General features: G+C 49.4%; 1 protein-coding gene and 1 long non-coding RNA gene across 2 annotated transcripts; one reads left to right on the top strand and one right to left on the bottom strand.

Moving 5' to 3' along the window:
- The first annotated feature begins 942 nt into the window (after positions 1-942).
- Positions 943-3,138, top strand: LOC134472827 (uncharacterized). The gene is made up of 2 exons (XR_010042807.1): positions 943-1,048; positions 2,290-3,138. It is a non-coding gene; the product is annotated as an uncharacterized LOC134472827 (long non-coding RNA).
- Positions 3,139-6,794: 3,656 nt separating this feature from the next.
- Cela2a (chymotrypsin like elastase 2A) lies at positions 6,795-16,916 on the bottom strand. The gene is made up of 8 exons (XM_003471182.2): positions 16,869-16,916; positions 16,515-16,603; positions 15,025-15,122; positions 13,744-13,869; positions 13,157-13,293; positions 11,383-11,528; positions 10,557-10,709; positions 6,795-7,637 (listed from the first exon to the last, which is right to left on the bottom strand). The coding sequence occupies exons 1-8, from the start codon at positions 16,906-16,908 to the stop codon at positions 7,620-7,622; spliced, it is 807 nt and encodes a 268-aa protein (XP_003471230.2). The 5' UTR covers positions 16,909-16,916; the 3' UTR covers positions 6,795-7,619.
- Between the last annotated feature and the right edge of the window lie 217 nt (positions 16,917-17,133).

The raw sequence follows: 17,133 nt of genomic DNA, 5'->3' as shown, positions 1-17,133 counted from the left end.
TTTACCTGCTGAGGGAACACACGTCTGCCCACTGGCAGTTATTCTTATGGCAGAATTCATTTGGCCTGGAAGGGAGCTTAGAAGTAATGAGGCTCTGTAAGGACCAAGCCACACGTAAAGCATGTGACTCCCCCAGGCTAGGCTTTCATGTCAGATGTGCAGAGTGGATGTGAGTGAAGCTGCAACTGGTATCCCTGTCTGACTTATCACCCACTTCCCACACCCCTCTCTGATTCTGTTATTTGTTTGGTTTTCACAGATAGCCCCTCTGCTTATCCTCACCACTTCCCACCTTCTGTAAGCACCCCCCATGTATTCATCAGTTTTCTGTTGCTATAATGAAATATATGAGGCTGGTTGTTTTATAAAGAAAAGAGGTTGATTTGGTTCACATTATTGGGAGTCTAAAAATGGAAGAACTACTTCTGCTGAGGTTTTAGAAGCTTGAGAAGGGCTTTTTTTGTCAGGGAATCACTGATGTATTTCAGTGATGCATGGTATTGGTTTTGCTTCCTGCAGAGCAGAAGGACCATGGGTTTGAGGTGGCCTGCATGTCCCCCGATGACGAGGGCCCTGGCAGCAGCCCTGAGGCAGATGCTGTCCCATTCCAGGGAGGCCTGGAGCCCTTAGACCAGCCGATGCAGTGTCGAGTTTGCCCACACCCAGTGACATCCTTGTGTCCTATTCTACCTTCCCAGGTGAGTTTGGAAGGCTGGGTGGCCTTGCAAGGAAGACAGGAATGACAGCCAGAGTCAGGGGTTGGTTGGAAGCATGAATGAAGGCACAGAGCTGCGGGGACGTGGACTGTTCCTGTGTGTGTGGTGTTTGGGGATCGAACCCAGGGCCACTTCTTGAATGAGTCACAGTCAGAGGGGCCGGGGCACTTGTGTCTGGCTTGGGGCGGCTTCTAAGCGGTTTGGGGTTCCTTCCTCCCAAAGGTTTTGTCTTCTGGAGGGACACTGAACGTGGCTCTTGGTACATTGAGACCCTGGACAGCATCTTGGAGCACTGGGCTTCCTCTGAAGATTTGCAATACCTGCTGCTCAGGGTGACAGGTGCCTTCCTCCCTGGGGTGGTGGTGGGGCTATTGGGTCCAGTGTGGCTTCTGCAGGATAGTCAGGGAGTGACATCTAAGGCATCATGGTGGCAGGTCCTGTCTGCTGCTGAGTCTTACTTAGGGCTGTGAGAGTTGGGAAACCAGAGACTGAACCCATCTCTACGCTAAATTATATTCCAAGACTTTTTATTTTGGGGAGGTCTGGTGAAGTCACTCAGTCGCCCAGGCTGGGCTGAAACTTGTGATCCCCCTGCCTCAGCCTCCCAGAGTGCTGGGATTACAGGAATGAGGCACCACACCTGGCTTGGTGGATGCTTTGGCTTCTCAATGTGGGACATAACTGTCTGTGGTGACAGTTGCCCTGCCTTGTAGGAGGCCCCCAGATAGACCCCTCTTGGCTGTCCTCAGCCCAGGGTGGGACTGCTCTTTGGCCAGAGCATGGTGCCCCTGAAGACTGGCCGTACCCTGCCCCATGGCCGTGCCTTCTTTTGCTTTTGACCCCAGAGCATTCTGATTCCTTTAGTGCATTCTCCTACTTCCTGGGAGAGGCCCCGCCCCACTCTGTGAGCAGCCAATCAGAATCCCGGGCTGCTTTGGGCTCCAGGTGTGCCCTGTTTTTTGCACAGGAACAGGGCTGTGAGGACTGAGGCTGCGGAGAGAGAGAGACTTTCTGGGGTGAGCACTGCTCACAGATCCTGGGACAGGAGACAGGCTCTGCAGGGGACTTGGCTGCCACAGCCCTGGACCTGTGACCGTTAAAGACATTGGGACCCTGCAGCGCACGGGTGGAGGATACCCGAGGCCAACCCTTGCACTTGGCTCCTGGTCTGGAGCCTGGTCTCTTCCCGTGACCTTTCTTCATGCAGACCTTTCAGGCTGGGTGGAACTTTGTGAACTTTGAAGGTTTGACATTTTCATTTTTGTGTTCTTTTACTGTTTTGGCTTTTTAAGACATAGGTCTCATTATGTAGCCCAGGCTGGCTTCAAATCCAAGGTGATCTTCCTCACTCAGCCTTCTGAGTGGCGGAATTACAGGCGGTGCTACCCCAGTGGGCAATTTTTGAGTTCTTTTGCCCTGCAGGCCAGGTTCTTGCCTTGTAGACACCTCAAGGAGGCTGCAGGTAGATCTGTTCTCCACCCTGCGTCCAGTTAGCAGACACCCTAGACCTTGCCACCTCTGGATTCCCTTGAGAGCACTGAACTCACAATCTTGATGTGGTTGGGTTTTGCAGGTGGCTAATGCCGTATCCGAGAAAGGGATTTATAAACAGATTCCTGGTTGTTTCAATTTCCTCCGGAAAAAACTTTTCTTTAAAACCAAATGAGGACACCTCATCCTTCATGTACAGCGTGCTGCAGCAGACCTGGATGCTGCCACCCCATCCTGCAACTCAAGGCTTCAGAGCTGGGCAGTTTCCATCCCTCACTGGTCTCAGCAGCTTCCACAGCAGAGAGCAGTGTCCAGGAGCAGAGGGAGAAGACCAGAAAGCTGTGGACACCATGCAGACTCCACCTCAGAGCTGGCCTTGGGCTGCTGCCTGGCCCATCACCCCATCTTCTGTGGAGCAGTGCTCCCCATCCTCCATACTGTGGCCCTGTGGGCCAGGTGCCCTTGGTTCAGGGTCACCGAGGTATCGGAGGAGGCTTTGTGCTGTCACTAGGCTCCAACCGCAATACCTGCAGCAGGCCTCCTTGAGCTATGCTGACCACCGCCATCTTCAAAGGTCACCACCTGTACTCTGGGGTACAAAAGAGTCCCCAGTGGAGAAGGGAGGCTCTGCAGGGAGTTGGGGCTACAGACAAACCAGTGTCTCTCAGGTCAAACAATTTCAGCTACTAGAGTCTAAACAGCTGGGGTCCGTCATTCTGAAGTGTCAGGAATGGTTAACATTCTTTTATCACGTTATTTAGTCTTAAAAAATAAATCTTAGGTGAATGTGGGTTTTTTCTTTTGTTTCCTCTGTTCCTTCTCATTTTCCTTCAACTCTTTGTCTTCCTTCATAAAGTACAATTTTATCATCTTCAAAACATTTTCCTAGAGTCAGGTATATCAAAAGAATAAAAAATGAATTTTTAAATGGTGATGTCAGTGGTGGCGTATCTATTGCATGTGCCTTGTTTTCCTTTAAGACAAAAAATGTTTATATATAAATTGTTTTTCTAAACTCAAATTTTGGTATTGAGGTTTAGAGCAGTGTAGGCACTTTGTGATAAATAAGTGGGCCTTGTGTTGCAGTTGGACCCTCATCTCTAAAAGCTTTGTCGTTGGTCTTGAGTGTAGCTCAATGGTAGAACATTGCTATTATGTGTGAGGTTGCGGGTTCAGTGTGCAGACACACCAAACAAAACAAAGCCACAAAATAACCCATTTCCCCAAGCCCAATTTCACTTGTTCCCCACGTGATCACACTAGTGACTGAGGTGGAGGCTGTAAGCTCAGAGAGGGTGACATTCTTGCCCAGTGGAGTGCGGTAACCAGTGGAGACAGCTGGCTGGATGCAGGTCCCCTGTCCTGACCCACGTCTCCCATGTGCCGGCCTTGCTGAGGGACTCAGGAGCCCAGATCACCCGCCCCTGAGGCCACTTTCCTGTCCTCAGGACCTGGAGATTGGGAAGGACGTTTGCTAATAAGACTAGGACCATGGTGTGATTCAGGCAGTTGTCATTTTATTATTGTCTTGCTGTCACCTTTCCATGTCTAACAGTCCCGGAGACTCCTTTGGTCAGTTGTTTGCGATCACCTGTGGACACGCAGGAAACAGGAGTTTACCCCAGAGCAGAGTTGCCCTGGCACTTTGCTCACTGGGTACCTGTGGGAGTCACGGGGCCTCCTGCAGGAGCTCCTGCCTTAGGGCTCTGTGCATGTGTAGGGGAAGATGGGTCTCAGCTTTCCCCTGAACAGCTGGCTCTTCCTGTGAAGAGGGGTCTTCACCTGCTTTGGCTTTCAGGTCAGGGTCCCTGAGAACTTCTAAAAATGACAGGGAGATCAGTATGGGCAGCTTGGCTTAGGTTTTGTTTCTCAAAACTGCTGTTTTGGGGCACATCCTTGCTATGAGAGGTGTAACCTGCTTTCTTTTTTAAAAGTGGTACTGTGTATCGAACCCAGAGTTGTTGCACTGAGCTTCTTCACCAGTCTTTTTAAATTCTGTGTGTTGAGAGAGGGTCTTGCTAAGCCACTAAGTTACCACAGGCTGGGTTCCTATTTCTGGCCTCAGCCTCCTGGGGTGCTGGGATTATAGGTGAGGGCCTCTGCACCTGGCAGACAATGGAACCTGCCAAACAGTATCCATGAAACATGTTTTTCTGGTGCTGGGGACAGAACCAGGGCCTATCCCATGTGTACCATGTTGAGCTCCTTCCCCAGGCCCTTAGCATTTTGCTCTGCAAACTCTACAAGCCAGGGAAGCTGCCGGATCTCCATAGCACAAGTACTCGGGGTTGCAAGACCAACCAAGGATGTATATAGTACAGTAACATAAGGATGGAGCTTAGGGACAGAGGAAGCACCCCCATTACATTCATGCTGTGGAGCTGCATTTAGCAGGTCAGAAGTGGGGCCTAGATCTGTGTACTGATGAAAATGTGATCTAAGTTGCAGTGGAGGATCAGGGGCCCTTTCTTGTTAGAGATAGCCTCTGTTGTCAGACGCAGTGGCCCATGCCTATAGTGCTAGCACTCTGGGAGCCTGAGGCAGAAGACACACAATCGTGAGTCCCAACCAGGGAAATTAGCATGATCCTGTCTCAGAATAGAAAATCCACAAAGGGTTGGGGATGGAACTAAGGGCAAAGGCCGTGGGTTCAATCTGCTGTATCAAATATAAGTAAAAAATGAATGGATAACAAAAAAGAAAAATGTGCATGTGTCTATGCACGAACAAGTCTTTTTTAGATGCACACAAACCCCAGAAGAGCACACATGGAGTTGTTACCAGTGTTTCCCTCTGGAGAAGCTTCTATCTAGAAGGTGAGGGGCACTTTTTTACTGGACACACTTGTGTGCCTTGATATTTCTATAATGAGTATTTTACCATCTATTAAAACAAGCTAGGCACTGCCTCAGGCTCACATGTAGAAATTCAGTGGATGTCTATTGTAGAGAGCAAAGCCTTGGCCACCTGTGTGCCCCTTGCCATGCCTTTTAGTGGCAGCATTGTGGCCTTGTGTACCTGTCTAGGATTATGCAGGCAGATGCTTCTGACCCCTCCCACCCAGCATCACAGCTGTGTGTGACTCAGGTGCACACAATGGGACTCTGGGCCTGGGTCACTGCAAGGTTCCAAAAGTCCCTTTGCAGCTGCCCAGGCAGCCACTACCAGAGGACAGATGCTTTCTGGCTCTGTGACTCCTGCAATCAACTATGGGGCATCTGTGCTGCCCTGGCTGCAGTCTCATGAACACAGGTCCCCTGCCCAGCTACCAAGCAAGGTTTGCTCTTCCTGTTGGTGCCCTTGCCATCTGGCCTGCTCCATCACACCTGTGTCTGTGAATGGGAACAGGTTGAGACTGGGACAAGAAATCAGGACAACTTTACTGGCCCCTTCTTTGTCCTGAACGCGGTAGCTGCCCCAATCACAGGGACTCATGCAGCAGCTGGGGCTGGAAAACTGTCTCAGGATTGGCTGGAAAGAAGCCCTAAGCACCTTTCTGTGCCATCATGGAGGTTGTTCAGAGATGCTGGTGGCACAGCAAAGCTGACCTCAGATTTCCCTCTGCCAACCTTGAGTCTTTTTTTGCCTAGTGGAAATGGAAGAGAAAACAAATCAAGCAACAACAAAATCCCTACAGCTGGTCTCTGTCTTTCTTGATTTGGGGGGTTTGGGTGGGAGGCCAGCATGGTGAACTTAGCAAGACCCTGTCTCAGAATAATAAAGGGCTATATATGTAGCTCAGTGAGAAGGCTGTGGGTTCACTCTCCAGTAACACAGAGACACAGACACAGCCACACACACACATGCCCATGTACATACACATACATGAACACCCACATACAAACACCCCTCCCTCCAAAAAAAAGTAAGAAAAGAAAGGAAGAGAGAAAGACAAAATACAAATCCTTAGGGAGTATTGGGTGGGTGGTTCCCCGGGTTGCTCAGGTGAGCAGCATCCTGTGCTTGCTATAGGAAGGGGGATGCTGGATTCCCAGAGAGTCAGGCCCTTGTGGGGTTGAAGGACAGGGCTCAGGGAGGTCTTGTTCTTACCTCATCGATCCAGTCTATGAATTCAGAGACCCGAGTGAAGACAGACGGCTGTGGGAGTAGTTGCAACCCAGAGTGGACCAGAAGCTGGCTACCCCATGCCCTTTGCACTTGCTGTCAGCCCCCTGGCACAGCGATTCATGCAGAATCTCCCTGGGGAGGCCGAGTGGTGGGTGAAGGCTGTGAAGGTGCCACCCGCTGAGTCTTTGCCTGGATGCATTTATGTTCTGTTATCGAGGTTTCTGCTCTCTGAAGCCAGTCTTGTGGTCTCCCTAGCATCAGAGGATGCTTTGTGCACTCCTGGCCTTCAGCCACCAGTAGCAGTAGCCGCCTTCCCTGAGCTGGGCTGACCACAGCCATCTTCAGATGTTGCCACTTGTACCCTGGGGGACAGAACTGCCCCTACTGGAGAAGCGAGGCTCTGCAGGGATCTGGGGCCACGTGCAAACCATCTCTCAGGTTAACCAGTTTTGGCTAGGAGAGTCTAAAAGGCGGAGGCCAGGAATTCTGAGGTGTCACGAATGGCTAACATTGTTTTATTGAGTTACTGAACCTTAAACAGTAAGTCTCAGGTGAGTGAGGATGCCCTTTTACCTCTGTCCCTCCTCATTTGGCTCTTACTGTTATCCCTCATAAGGTAGACTCTGCTGTTTTCAAAACATTTGCCCGGAGTCAGGTGTCACCAAATAAAAATAATTTTTAAAATGGCTGAGGCGGGTTTGGTGAACCTCTGGTATTTGTTTTGTTTTGCTCTTAAGATCAAAAAAATGTTGATATTTGAGTTGTATTTTCCTAACTTTAAACTTCAGTCTTCAGGTTTAAGGGCAGTGTTGGCACTTTGTGATACATAAGCAGGTTTGGATTGCAGTTGGACCCTTGTCTTTAAAGGTTTTTCATCAGTCTTGAGTGTAGCTCAGGGGCAGACCACTTTCTAGCATGTGTGAGACTCTGGGTTCAGGCCTGAGAACCACCAGATAAAATAATATAAACAACCTTAAAAACCCATTTTGTCCATCCCTGGTAGTGATAGGAGGAGCCCACGAGCCCAGGACGGGTGATTGTCTTGCCCTGTGGTTCACCATGCCCAGTGCAGACCACTGGCCAGATCCAGGTCCCCAGTCCAACACCACATCTACTGAGCACCGTCCTCGTTGAGGTACACTCTGCACCCAGAGTGCCGCCTGACCTGCTGGCCTTGCACAGAGCGGCCTTTCTTGGGGCCCCTTTCCTGTTCTCAGGACCTGGAGTTTGGGATGGACATTTGTTGTATGTCTATGACCATGGAGGGATTCACTGAATTGTCACTTTATTATTATTTTTCTCCTGTCACCTCCCCCTGTCTGCCAGTGCCAGAGTGTTCTTTGATCAGTTGCTTGCGATCGCCTGCAGACACACACAGGAAATAGGAGGTTAGCCTGGGGCAGAGCCACTGAGCCACCGGGTTTGCTGACCCGGTGCCTGGGGGAGTCACAGTGCGGGGTGCAGCTCACACAGGAGCTGCTGCCTAGGACCCTGAGTGTGTGTGGGAGAAGATGTCACAGCTTTGCCCTGAGCAGCTGGCTCTTCCTGTGAAGAGGGGTCTTCGTCAGCAGTCCTCTTTGGTCTTCAGGTCAGGGGCCATGTGAACCACTAAAGGTGACAGGGAGTCCCATATGGCTGGGTGTGGTCTTTTAGATTTCATTTGTTTCTCAAATAAAACTGCTGTTTTTGGGGCACAGATCCTTGCTGTGGGAGGTACTCTGCTTTTTCTTGTTTAAATGTGGTACTGTATGTTGAACCTAGAGCTTTATTCAGTAAGCTTCATCACCAGTCTTTTTAAATTCTGTGTGTTGAGACAGGGTGTTGCTAAGGCACTAAGTTACCCCAGGCTGGGCTCCTATTTCTGATGCTCTGCCTCAGCCTCCTGGGGTGCTGGGATTACAGGTGAGGGCCTCTGCACCTGGCAGACAATGGAACCTGCTTTTAGAGCCTGCCAAACAGTATTCATGAAACATGTTTTTCTAGTGCTGGGGACAGAACCGGGGTCTATCACATGTGCAGCATGATAAACACCTTCCCCAGCTGCTTAACATTCTCCTCTGTGAACTCCACAAGCCAGGGAAGCTGCCGGATCTCTATAGCACAAGTACTCGGGGTGCAAGACCATCCAAGGATGTACAGTACAGTAACATAAGAACGGAGCTTAGGGACAGAGGAAGCACCCCCATTACATTCATGCTGTGGAGCTGCATTTAGCAGGTCAGAATCAGGGCCTAGATCTGTGTACTGATGAAAATGTGATCTAAGTTGCAGTGGAGGATCAGGGGCCCTTTCCTGTTAGAGGCAGCCTCTGTTGCCAGGCGCAGTGGCCCATGCCTGTAGTGTCAGCACTCTGGGACCCTGAGGCAGAAGACACACCAGTGTGAGTCCCAACTGAAGAACTTAGCATGATCCTGTCTCAAAACAGAAAACCCACAAAGGATTGGGGATGGAACTAAGTGCAAAGGCTTTGGATTCAATCTGCTGTATCAAATACAAATAAAAAATGAATGGATTAGAAAAAAGACAGATGTACACATACAAGTCTTTTTTAGATGCACACAAACCCCAGAAGAGCACACATGGAGCTGTTACCAGTGTTTCTCTCTGGAAGAGCTGCAGACAGAAGGTGAGGGGCGATTGCACTTTTTATTGGACACTCGTGTGCCTTCATATTTCTATAATGAAATTATTCTCATCTGTTAAACCAAGCTAGGTATTGCTCAGGCTCATTTGTGGCCATTCAAAGGATGTGTGTTGTAGGGAGCAATGCCATGGCCACCTGTGTCCCCAAATGCCCATGCCTTTTAGTGGCAGCATCCTGGCCTTGTGTCTCTGTGTAGGTTGATACTGACAGGTGCTCTTCATCCCTTCCACCCAGGGACGAAGCTGTGTGTGACTCAGGTGCACAGGATGTGACTCTGGGCCTGGAACACAGCAGGGTTCCACAAGCCCCTTCCTGAGCACTTCCTGGGCAGCGTCCACCATCGGAGAGCAGCTTGCTGCCTCTGCTACTCCAGGTACCCATCAGCGGGCATCTGCGCTTCCCTGGCTGCAGTCCCATGAACACAGGGCCCCTGCCCAGCTACCAAGCAAGGTTTGCTCTTCCTCTGGTGCCCTTGCCATCTGGCCTGCTGCATCACATCTGTGTCAGTGACTAGGAACATTTGAGCCTGGGACAAGAAATCAGGATACTTTGCCTGGCCCCTTCTTTGTCCTGAACGTGGTAGCAGCCCCAATCACAGGGACTCATGCAGTGGAAAACGGTCTCAGGATTTGCTGGGAAGAAGCCCTACGCATCTTTCTGTGCTATCATGGATGCTGTTCAGGGATGCTGGTGGCACAGCAAAAGCTGACCTCAGATTTCCTTCTTCCAACTTGGAGTCTTGGCTTTGCCCCATGGAAATAGAAAAGAAACCAATCAACAACAAAATCTCTACAACTGGCCTGTCTTTCACAATTTTCCATTTTTCTCTACAATCCCCTTGGGGCTGCTGGGTGTCATGGTCACTTGTCAGCAAGGTAGAGCCAGCAGCCAGATATTTCCAGGAGGAGGTGGTGGGGGAAAATGGGTAAATTTAGGCCATCTGCTTCCTCCCTCCCTGGGACTGTCCTCCTGTGTCCACAGGTCACATCTGAGATTTCACACTTGGCTTTGTAATGGTGACAATTTATTTCAGTGTCAGAGTCATGTGCAAATTAAACTGAAAATGATGAAATCAGATACCAGAGTCCTCCACTTAGTGGGCTCTGTCACCAGCACTGCCGTGCTCACCTGCTGTGGGTCCTAACCATGCTGAGGTGACCTGGTTTAGTTCAATCTGATTTTACATTAGAGCAGCTGAGGTGGTGGCAGTGAGTGTGTGTGTGTGCGTGTTAAAATGTGTCCCCAGACTAGGTATACTGGTGATGCCTGTTACACCAGCTGTTTGGGAGACTGAGGCAAGAGGATTTCATGTTTGAGGCCAGCATAGTGAACTTTATCAAGACCTTGTCTCAAAATGAAAAATGGCTGCATATGTAGCTCCGTGAGAAGACTGTGGGTTCAGTCCCCAGTGACACACACACACACACACACACACACACACACACACACACACAGAAAAGAAGTGAAAATGAAACCAGAGGGAACCTGTGGGGGATGATTAGCAGAGTTGCTCAGTTGTGCACCCTCCTCTGCCTCGCTGGATGAAGGGCCATTCTGGGCTCCCAGAGGCCGAGGCTCTTGTGGTATCCAGAGAGAAGCAAACAACTCAAGTGCACTCAGGGAGGTCTGCTTCTTACCTGATTGATCCAGCTTATGAAGGCAGAGACCCGGGTGAAGACGGACGGCTTGCGGTAGTAGTTGCAGCCCAGACTGGACCCGAAGCTGACCACGCCATGCACTTCCCACTTGCCGCTACTTCCCTGGCAGTTCAGTGGCCCTCCAGAGTCTCCCTAGGGAAGCCGAGTGCGGGGTGAGGGCTGTGATGGTGCCACCCACAGGAACCTTTACTCCCAGGGCATTGATGTTCTAACACAGAGCTCCCTGTCCTCTAAAACCAGTCCTGGGCTCCCAGCTCTACGCTAACCATCTGCTACTTGTTCCTGTGACCAGGAGCTTCCTGGGAGCCTATGTGTGTGGAATGTAAGGGCACAGTTGATCTGAAGGGTGTCACAAGACCCTTCCAAATCTGTTTCTAGTCCCCTGAGGGGTCTGTAACATAGGAGTTCCTTCTGAGGAAGACACTGTCTCCAGGAAGGAGTCTATGGCAGCTACCTTGAGGGGTACTTTGGAACATTAATGGGATTAATTAAAAACTAAATAGAAATGACCTTAGAAAGGCCCTAACCCAGAAAATACCTCCTCTTGGTCCACTCTTATAGAAGAAGGTGGAATGTTGGTAATGGGACCTTGGTGAGAAAGACTTCCCAGCAGTCAGCCAGGGTGAGCAGTGTAAGTAGAATCTGAAGACATTATTTTTGGATATTAGAAGGACAATGGGCAGGTTCTGAAATGTCCAGAACTACCTCTACCACGAGGCAGGAGGACAGATGCTGGGACCCCTGGGGTTCTCCCCTTTTCTGGTCTCATTTTGCTGTTGAGGCAGCACCCGATTTTCATACTCACACTGCAGCTGGAGATCACACCATCACCCCCAGCGCAGATCATCTGGTTATTCACGGAGCTTCCCCACCAGCTAGAGCTAGAGCATGTGGCATAGCTCACGACCAGCAACCGCCCTTGCTGCAGGACATCAGGGGTCGGCCCGTTGGCTGAATGAGACCAGAAGGGAGCCATTAGAGTGACAAAGAGTATCCTGAATGAAAGGGAATTTGGCTACTTTATAGGTTTTCTGTTTGGCTTTTGTTAATTTCTTCCAGGTAAAGTGTTTCAATGGGGCAGACATATTGTCCCTACTGTTTCCTCATGTTTGATTGGTTAGTGTACTGGCTCCTGGTGATTGGCTTAGAGATGATCACCTGACTCGATCTAAGCCAATAATCTTTTTCCCTAGCATGGAGCCAGAGATGCAAAGAGGTTGGAGGTGACAGCCATTTTTTTTCACATCGAGAAAATCCACAAGAAAAGCAAATCTTGGTCAAGGGTTTCCTGAGTTTCTTATGGTTTTCCCAGTCCCTGATTCTAGCATGTTTCTGATGTTTTGCTGTCTCTCAGCCCTTCACTTGACTATTTTCAATTTTTGTAATGAATTTTCTTTGTGGAATATGTACATGGAACTCTGGGACATCTTAAATATGATAGGCTGTGTGCATCTAGAGCCTTCTATCGTATTTAGGGGGAGATTTTTTTTTTGTCTTTTTCCTTTTTATCAGTACCAGGGATCGAACTCATGACTGCCTGCTTGTAAGGCAGGCGCTTATGCTGCTGAGCTAAATCCCCAGCCCCTAATGGGGAGATTTTGTCATTGCCACCCTCATCTCCATTAGTGTCACCACTGGCTCTGATGGAAAAGGGAAGCATTGCTATTTTTGTGCTTTTGAAGACTTCTCTAAAATTAAATATTCTCTAAATATTTCCAGTCCCATTTATTCCTGTTTGTTAGGTGGGACATTGAGAACAAGAGAAATTGTATCTCCTATAGGATCACAATGGTGATAATACCTGTAATGCTCAGGTAATATTTTGCAGTAGAGGAAGCATATTCACATTTATCATTTCTTTCAGTCTTCACAACAGAATTTGCGTTTTGCTGATGAGGAATCTGAAGTCCCAAAGTAACTTGTCCAGGGATTCATAGTGACTAACAGAGAGAGGTTAAAGCCAAGCATCTGGACCCTCCCTTGCTCTGGACATCTGGGGTGAGATTGGTTCTTCCCTGGTGTGTTCTGAGCAGTCACACCTGTGCGTGGTAAGCGTATAGCTCCATCCTCCTGGCTTCCTTGGGTGTTTGTATGTTCTCGTTACTTGTAGATTTATGTCTTTAACCACCTCGGCATCAGCATCTCTTGAGCCTTTCAGAATTTTTGTTGTTTTACAAAGGAAGGTCAGGTGCTGTGTTTGTCCGTGGTGGCCTAATGTCACTGGAATTTTGACTGTTGGATTTCTGTGAAGAGCCACCAGTCAGTGCTGTTCACAGTTCCTAGTTCTCAGAGGCAGTGCCAGATAGCACAGAGTCCTGCATTGGCTATGGGATAGGAGGGTCTGATGGTGGCTCCAGCCCCTCCCGATGTTGAAGGGGCTCTGGAACCCTGAGGTCACAGAGTCAGTGCTGCTGTGGACTCTGCCCTTGGGTCATACAGATGTCACATATACTAAGCTAACATGTTCAATTGTTAGTGTACTAAGCACTTTCCAGTGATGCCTGGCTTTAATCCTGGGTGATGTTGGTGACACCTCCGACCTTCTCTGCCTGGGCTCATGGCACCTGGCTGGCACTTACTCTGCAGCCGGCCCCATCCTGTGACATAGCAGGGGTGGTTGTTGGCCAGGATGGTGCCTGCAGCTGGCAGGTTGGCTGCCTGGATCTTGCTGCTGAGGGTGACAGCTTGAGACAGTTTGCCCAAGGCGATGTCGTACCTGCAGCAGGAAAGAGGCAGAGCCTGAGCAGGGAGGGTTCACTGTTTCTAACCTTTGAGGGGCTCAGAAGTCCTTGTCATCATGCGGGTGCACTGTCTTGACACTGTCCTTGTAGGTGGGACCACAGAGCATCTTTGGAGATGTAGAAGACCTTATTGGAATGTGAAGAGAGACAGTTCCAGTCCACTGACAGGTAGGGTTTTGAGGCAGCGTTGTAGGCCCAAGGCTTGGCATGAATTCAGGACCCAGAGAGTCAGTGAGAGCCTGGGCACAGGGTTCTGCATGCTTCTTGGAGAGGACAGCAGGTAGTTCACAGGACTCTGCCCCTCCCTCCCCATAACAGCCTGGCAGCCTTGGGGCGGGCTCCAATCAGTCAGAGGTAGGGGTGTGGATGACCTCCCCCTGTGCCGCTGCACACCCCAACTCCATGTACATCCAGATGCAACGTACCCTTTGGCAAGGTTGTTGTTCCATTGGGGGTGCACCACAAACTTGGAGACGGAGACAGTCACGGAGCCAGCTTCATTGGTGGAGAGTCTGTGCCGACCCAGGACGACCCGGTAGGTGTAGGAGTTACTGCAATGGGCCAAACGGAGGGTTTCAGCTCCCTGCTCACTTAGACCCTCAGCAAGGATGCCCCACACATAAGGCAGGCCAGGGCCTGGAGTGAACTACTGCTTGGGGCCCACTAGTGGGAGTTGGGGTTTTTCTTCCATGAAGTTCTAGTAAAACCTAAATGACGTAACAATTATACAATAACACAACTGTTCTATACTAATCTACAGTGTGTAATCAAAGCTGTAATCACAGAAACTGCATTGTTATGAAGGGAATGAGATGGATAGACATAAAACATGAATCGTTTCCCCTGTAGGTCACTCTCTAGGTTATTTCCACCTCTCATTTTCAGATGGGGAAACTGAGGCCCCAAATGGGTTGCTCAGCCAAGTGAGACCTTGTAACTAGATCCCAGATACCTGATTCCCAGGCCTCTATTATCTTTCTCAACAAAATATCAATCTGGTCGGAGAAGAGACTGCTCCCTCTAAGGGTCACACCAGCCTAAGGGATGCGAGAGACACACAGGTGAGTCTCAATTGATGCGAAATAAGCCAGTGACACACAGAAGCGAGAGGACAGTGAACAAGTTGCCCCGTATTTTCTTTTTCTTGGGTCTTTAAATTCGATATATAAATTGTAATATGTATTTATTTATTGTGGCAGGATCTGGCCTTGAACCCATGGCGATCCTCCTGCCTCAGCCTCCTGAGTGCTGGGATTGCATGAGTGTGCCATCATGCCTGGTATAGTGGACTTTTATCAAGCACTTACTCAGTACCAGGCCCTCTTGTATATCATCTGCTTTAGTTCAGACTGAGCTCGGTTATACCATTTTGACAAATGGTGATATTAAAGGTTGCAGAAATCACTGAAGTCATTAAAGCAACACAGTTCCAGATGCAGCGGCCACATCTGGTTACCCCAAGAGTGTGGGGTTTTGGCTGTCTCCTCCTTTGTCAAATCCCTCAGTCTTGACACCCAGCAGTGAACCCCACCTTGTCCTGGCCTGCCAGTGACCCACAGGCTGAGTCACAGAGGGGCCAAAGCTTTCTGGGCCAGCCGCATGGCTCTGCAAGGCTGCTGTGTGTGGTGGGCGCAGGCCCTGTGGGCGCAGCTGTCAGAGGTGACTCAGCCTCAGGTCGGCAGCCTGAGCTAGGGACGGGGTCTTACCTCACACAGTGGGCGGCTGTCAGGAACCACCTGTTGGATATCAGGGAGCCTCCGCAGGTGTGGTACCAGGAGCCCGAGGCCTGGTACTGCAGGGAGACCTAGGGAGAGGCATGGCACCAGGTGACTGAGACAGCCAGTCCCACGGTCCCAGATGGCCCTGCTCCTTCAGACCTCAGACGGTCTCTGTCCAAAATAGCGCGTGTGCGCGCATACACACACACACCTGCAGAACCACACACGTGTCTTTTCATCCTGCTTTATTCTTCCTTCTCACAGCTTTTATGTCTTGATGGTGATTAATTCCCCGCTGACTTCTTTAGCGCACCCCCCTAATACAGACTCAGTGAAGTCCTCCTAGTCTCTGTTTTTCAGAGGCCTGGCTTGCTGCATCCTACTGGTAGATACTTAATAGATAAAGTCAGCTCAGAGGAAACTCCTGTGAGCTGCCAGAAAAGCGAAGTCTTGTCTTTGCTTCTGACACTGGTGCCCATGAGAAAGTGGGGGGATTGAGGGGGAAATGAGAAAATTACTCAGATTTCTGCATGAGTGTCTCAGAGTCCTTGGTCCTTTAATGAAATGGACTTGTAGGTGACTTAGTATAGGAGAAAGGCTCTTAAGGACTCAAAAGATTGAGCTGGGTGTGTAAGTGCATGCTTGTAAACCCAGTGCTAGAGAGACTATTGCAGGCAGATTACTGTGTGTTCAAGACCGGCCTGGACTACATAGCAGTTCCAAGGATCAGTGAATCCACAACCTACGTGTTCTAAACTAAAGCAAAGATTTAAGATAATTTCGGTATACTCAATTTTTCAATTACTTAGTCTCAATTATGCCAGACAAGAGAATTTTTTTTTTTTACTATATTCATGTGAACAGTAAATTTCACATTTTTTGGTACCAGAAATTGAACTCAGGACCTTGTATTTTCCAGGTAGGCACTGTGCTGCTGACTTTTATCTCCAGTCCCATACATTTTCTTGGAAAGTTTAATCAGTAACACTGTACCAATTTGTGCCTGTGCCTCACCAATATTTTAGTCATGGTATTCTGATGGTTATAATAATGTGAGAAGCATTTAAATCGATTGATAGTGTTGACTTATGGTTCAGGGTTAATCTGCATAAACTGCATTGATTGGTTGCTTAAAACAGGGAACATTTACATAAATGGAGATGAATGGTTCATCAAATAATGGTACATTAGCTAGCTAGCATGTGATTGGCTAACAGCAGTGTAAGAATGATTGTGAATGTCTCAGTGTACATCTGGGTAGTAGTGTGGATCAGCTTCTTCTTGAATTAAATTGGAGGGAGCCACTTTTCCCCAGGGCCCTGGTTGTTCAAAGGCACAGAAATAGTTTTTCTATGCTTCAAGTTTCCACCCATCCTCTTCTTTGTGAGCACAATAGACCCCAAGGTGGATGGAGGGCAAACGGGGTGAGGAGAAAGCAGTAGGGTAGGGAGTGAGCAAGGACAGTGTGGTTGGCTCACCTGCCAGGGCCAGCTGTTGGCCTGCGCTTCCTGTCCTCCAACCACCCTACCCTGATTGAGCTCGTAAGTGGAGATCTCATGGCTGAGAACTGTGAAGAGAGAAGAGGTGGTAGGTGCTGGGAGCGGGGATCCAGGCAGCGGAGAGAGCCTCCAACCCCGTATCCCATCCCGGCGAGGAAACCCGTCCTGGAAGGATTCCCAGAGGTTGCAGACTCCTGCCCTTAACCCACTCCAGTTTTCTTATAATTATAGCACTGAGTGTAGGGGTGTAGGGGAAGGGGACAGGAGTGCAGAGGCCCCATTCCCAGCCCTCGCAGGGGTGAGGGAGCAGTGCCCAAGGGTGACAGGGCTTACCTCCAGCCACCAAGGCTGCCAGCAGTAGTGTCCTGATCATGGTGTGTCCGTGAGACATCTGTGAGCCTGGCCCAGGCCGAGGCCCTGTTTTATAGCCACATTAATCAGCAGAAGATATTGTAGGTGTGCACAAGATGGGGATTTTCTCAAAGGTCAATGGGATAAAGGACCGCTGTCCAAATATTTTTGTCCATTTCTCTCCCACATGTTACACAGGAAATGCACTGATAATTACGCTAAAATTTGATATGGAAATATTGATTTT

Source organism: Cavia porcellus, unplaced genomic scaffold, assembly GCF_034190915.1.
Source record: "Cavia porcellus strain 051 isolate PalLab524CR breed Dunkin Hartley unplaced genomic scaffold, mCavPor4.1 scaffold_25, whole genome shotgun sequence".
Taxonomy (NCBI): domain Eukaryota; kingdom Metazoa; phylum Chordata; class Mammalia; order Rodentia; family Caviidae; genus Cavia; species Cavia porcellus.
The sequence above is the reverse complement of the archived record's forward strand: the minus strand, read 5'-3'. Positions and strand labels throughout refer to the sequence as shown.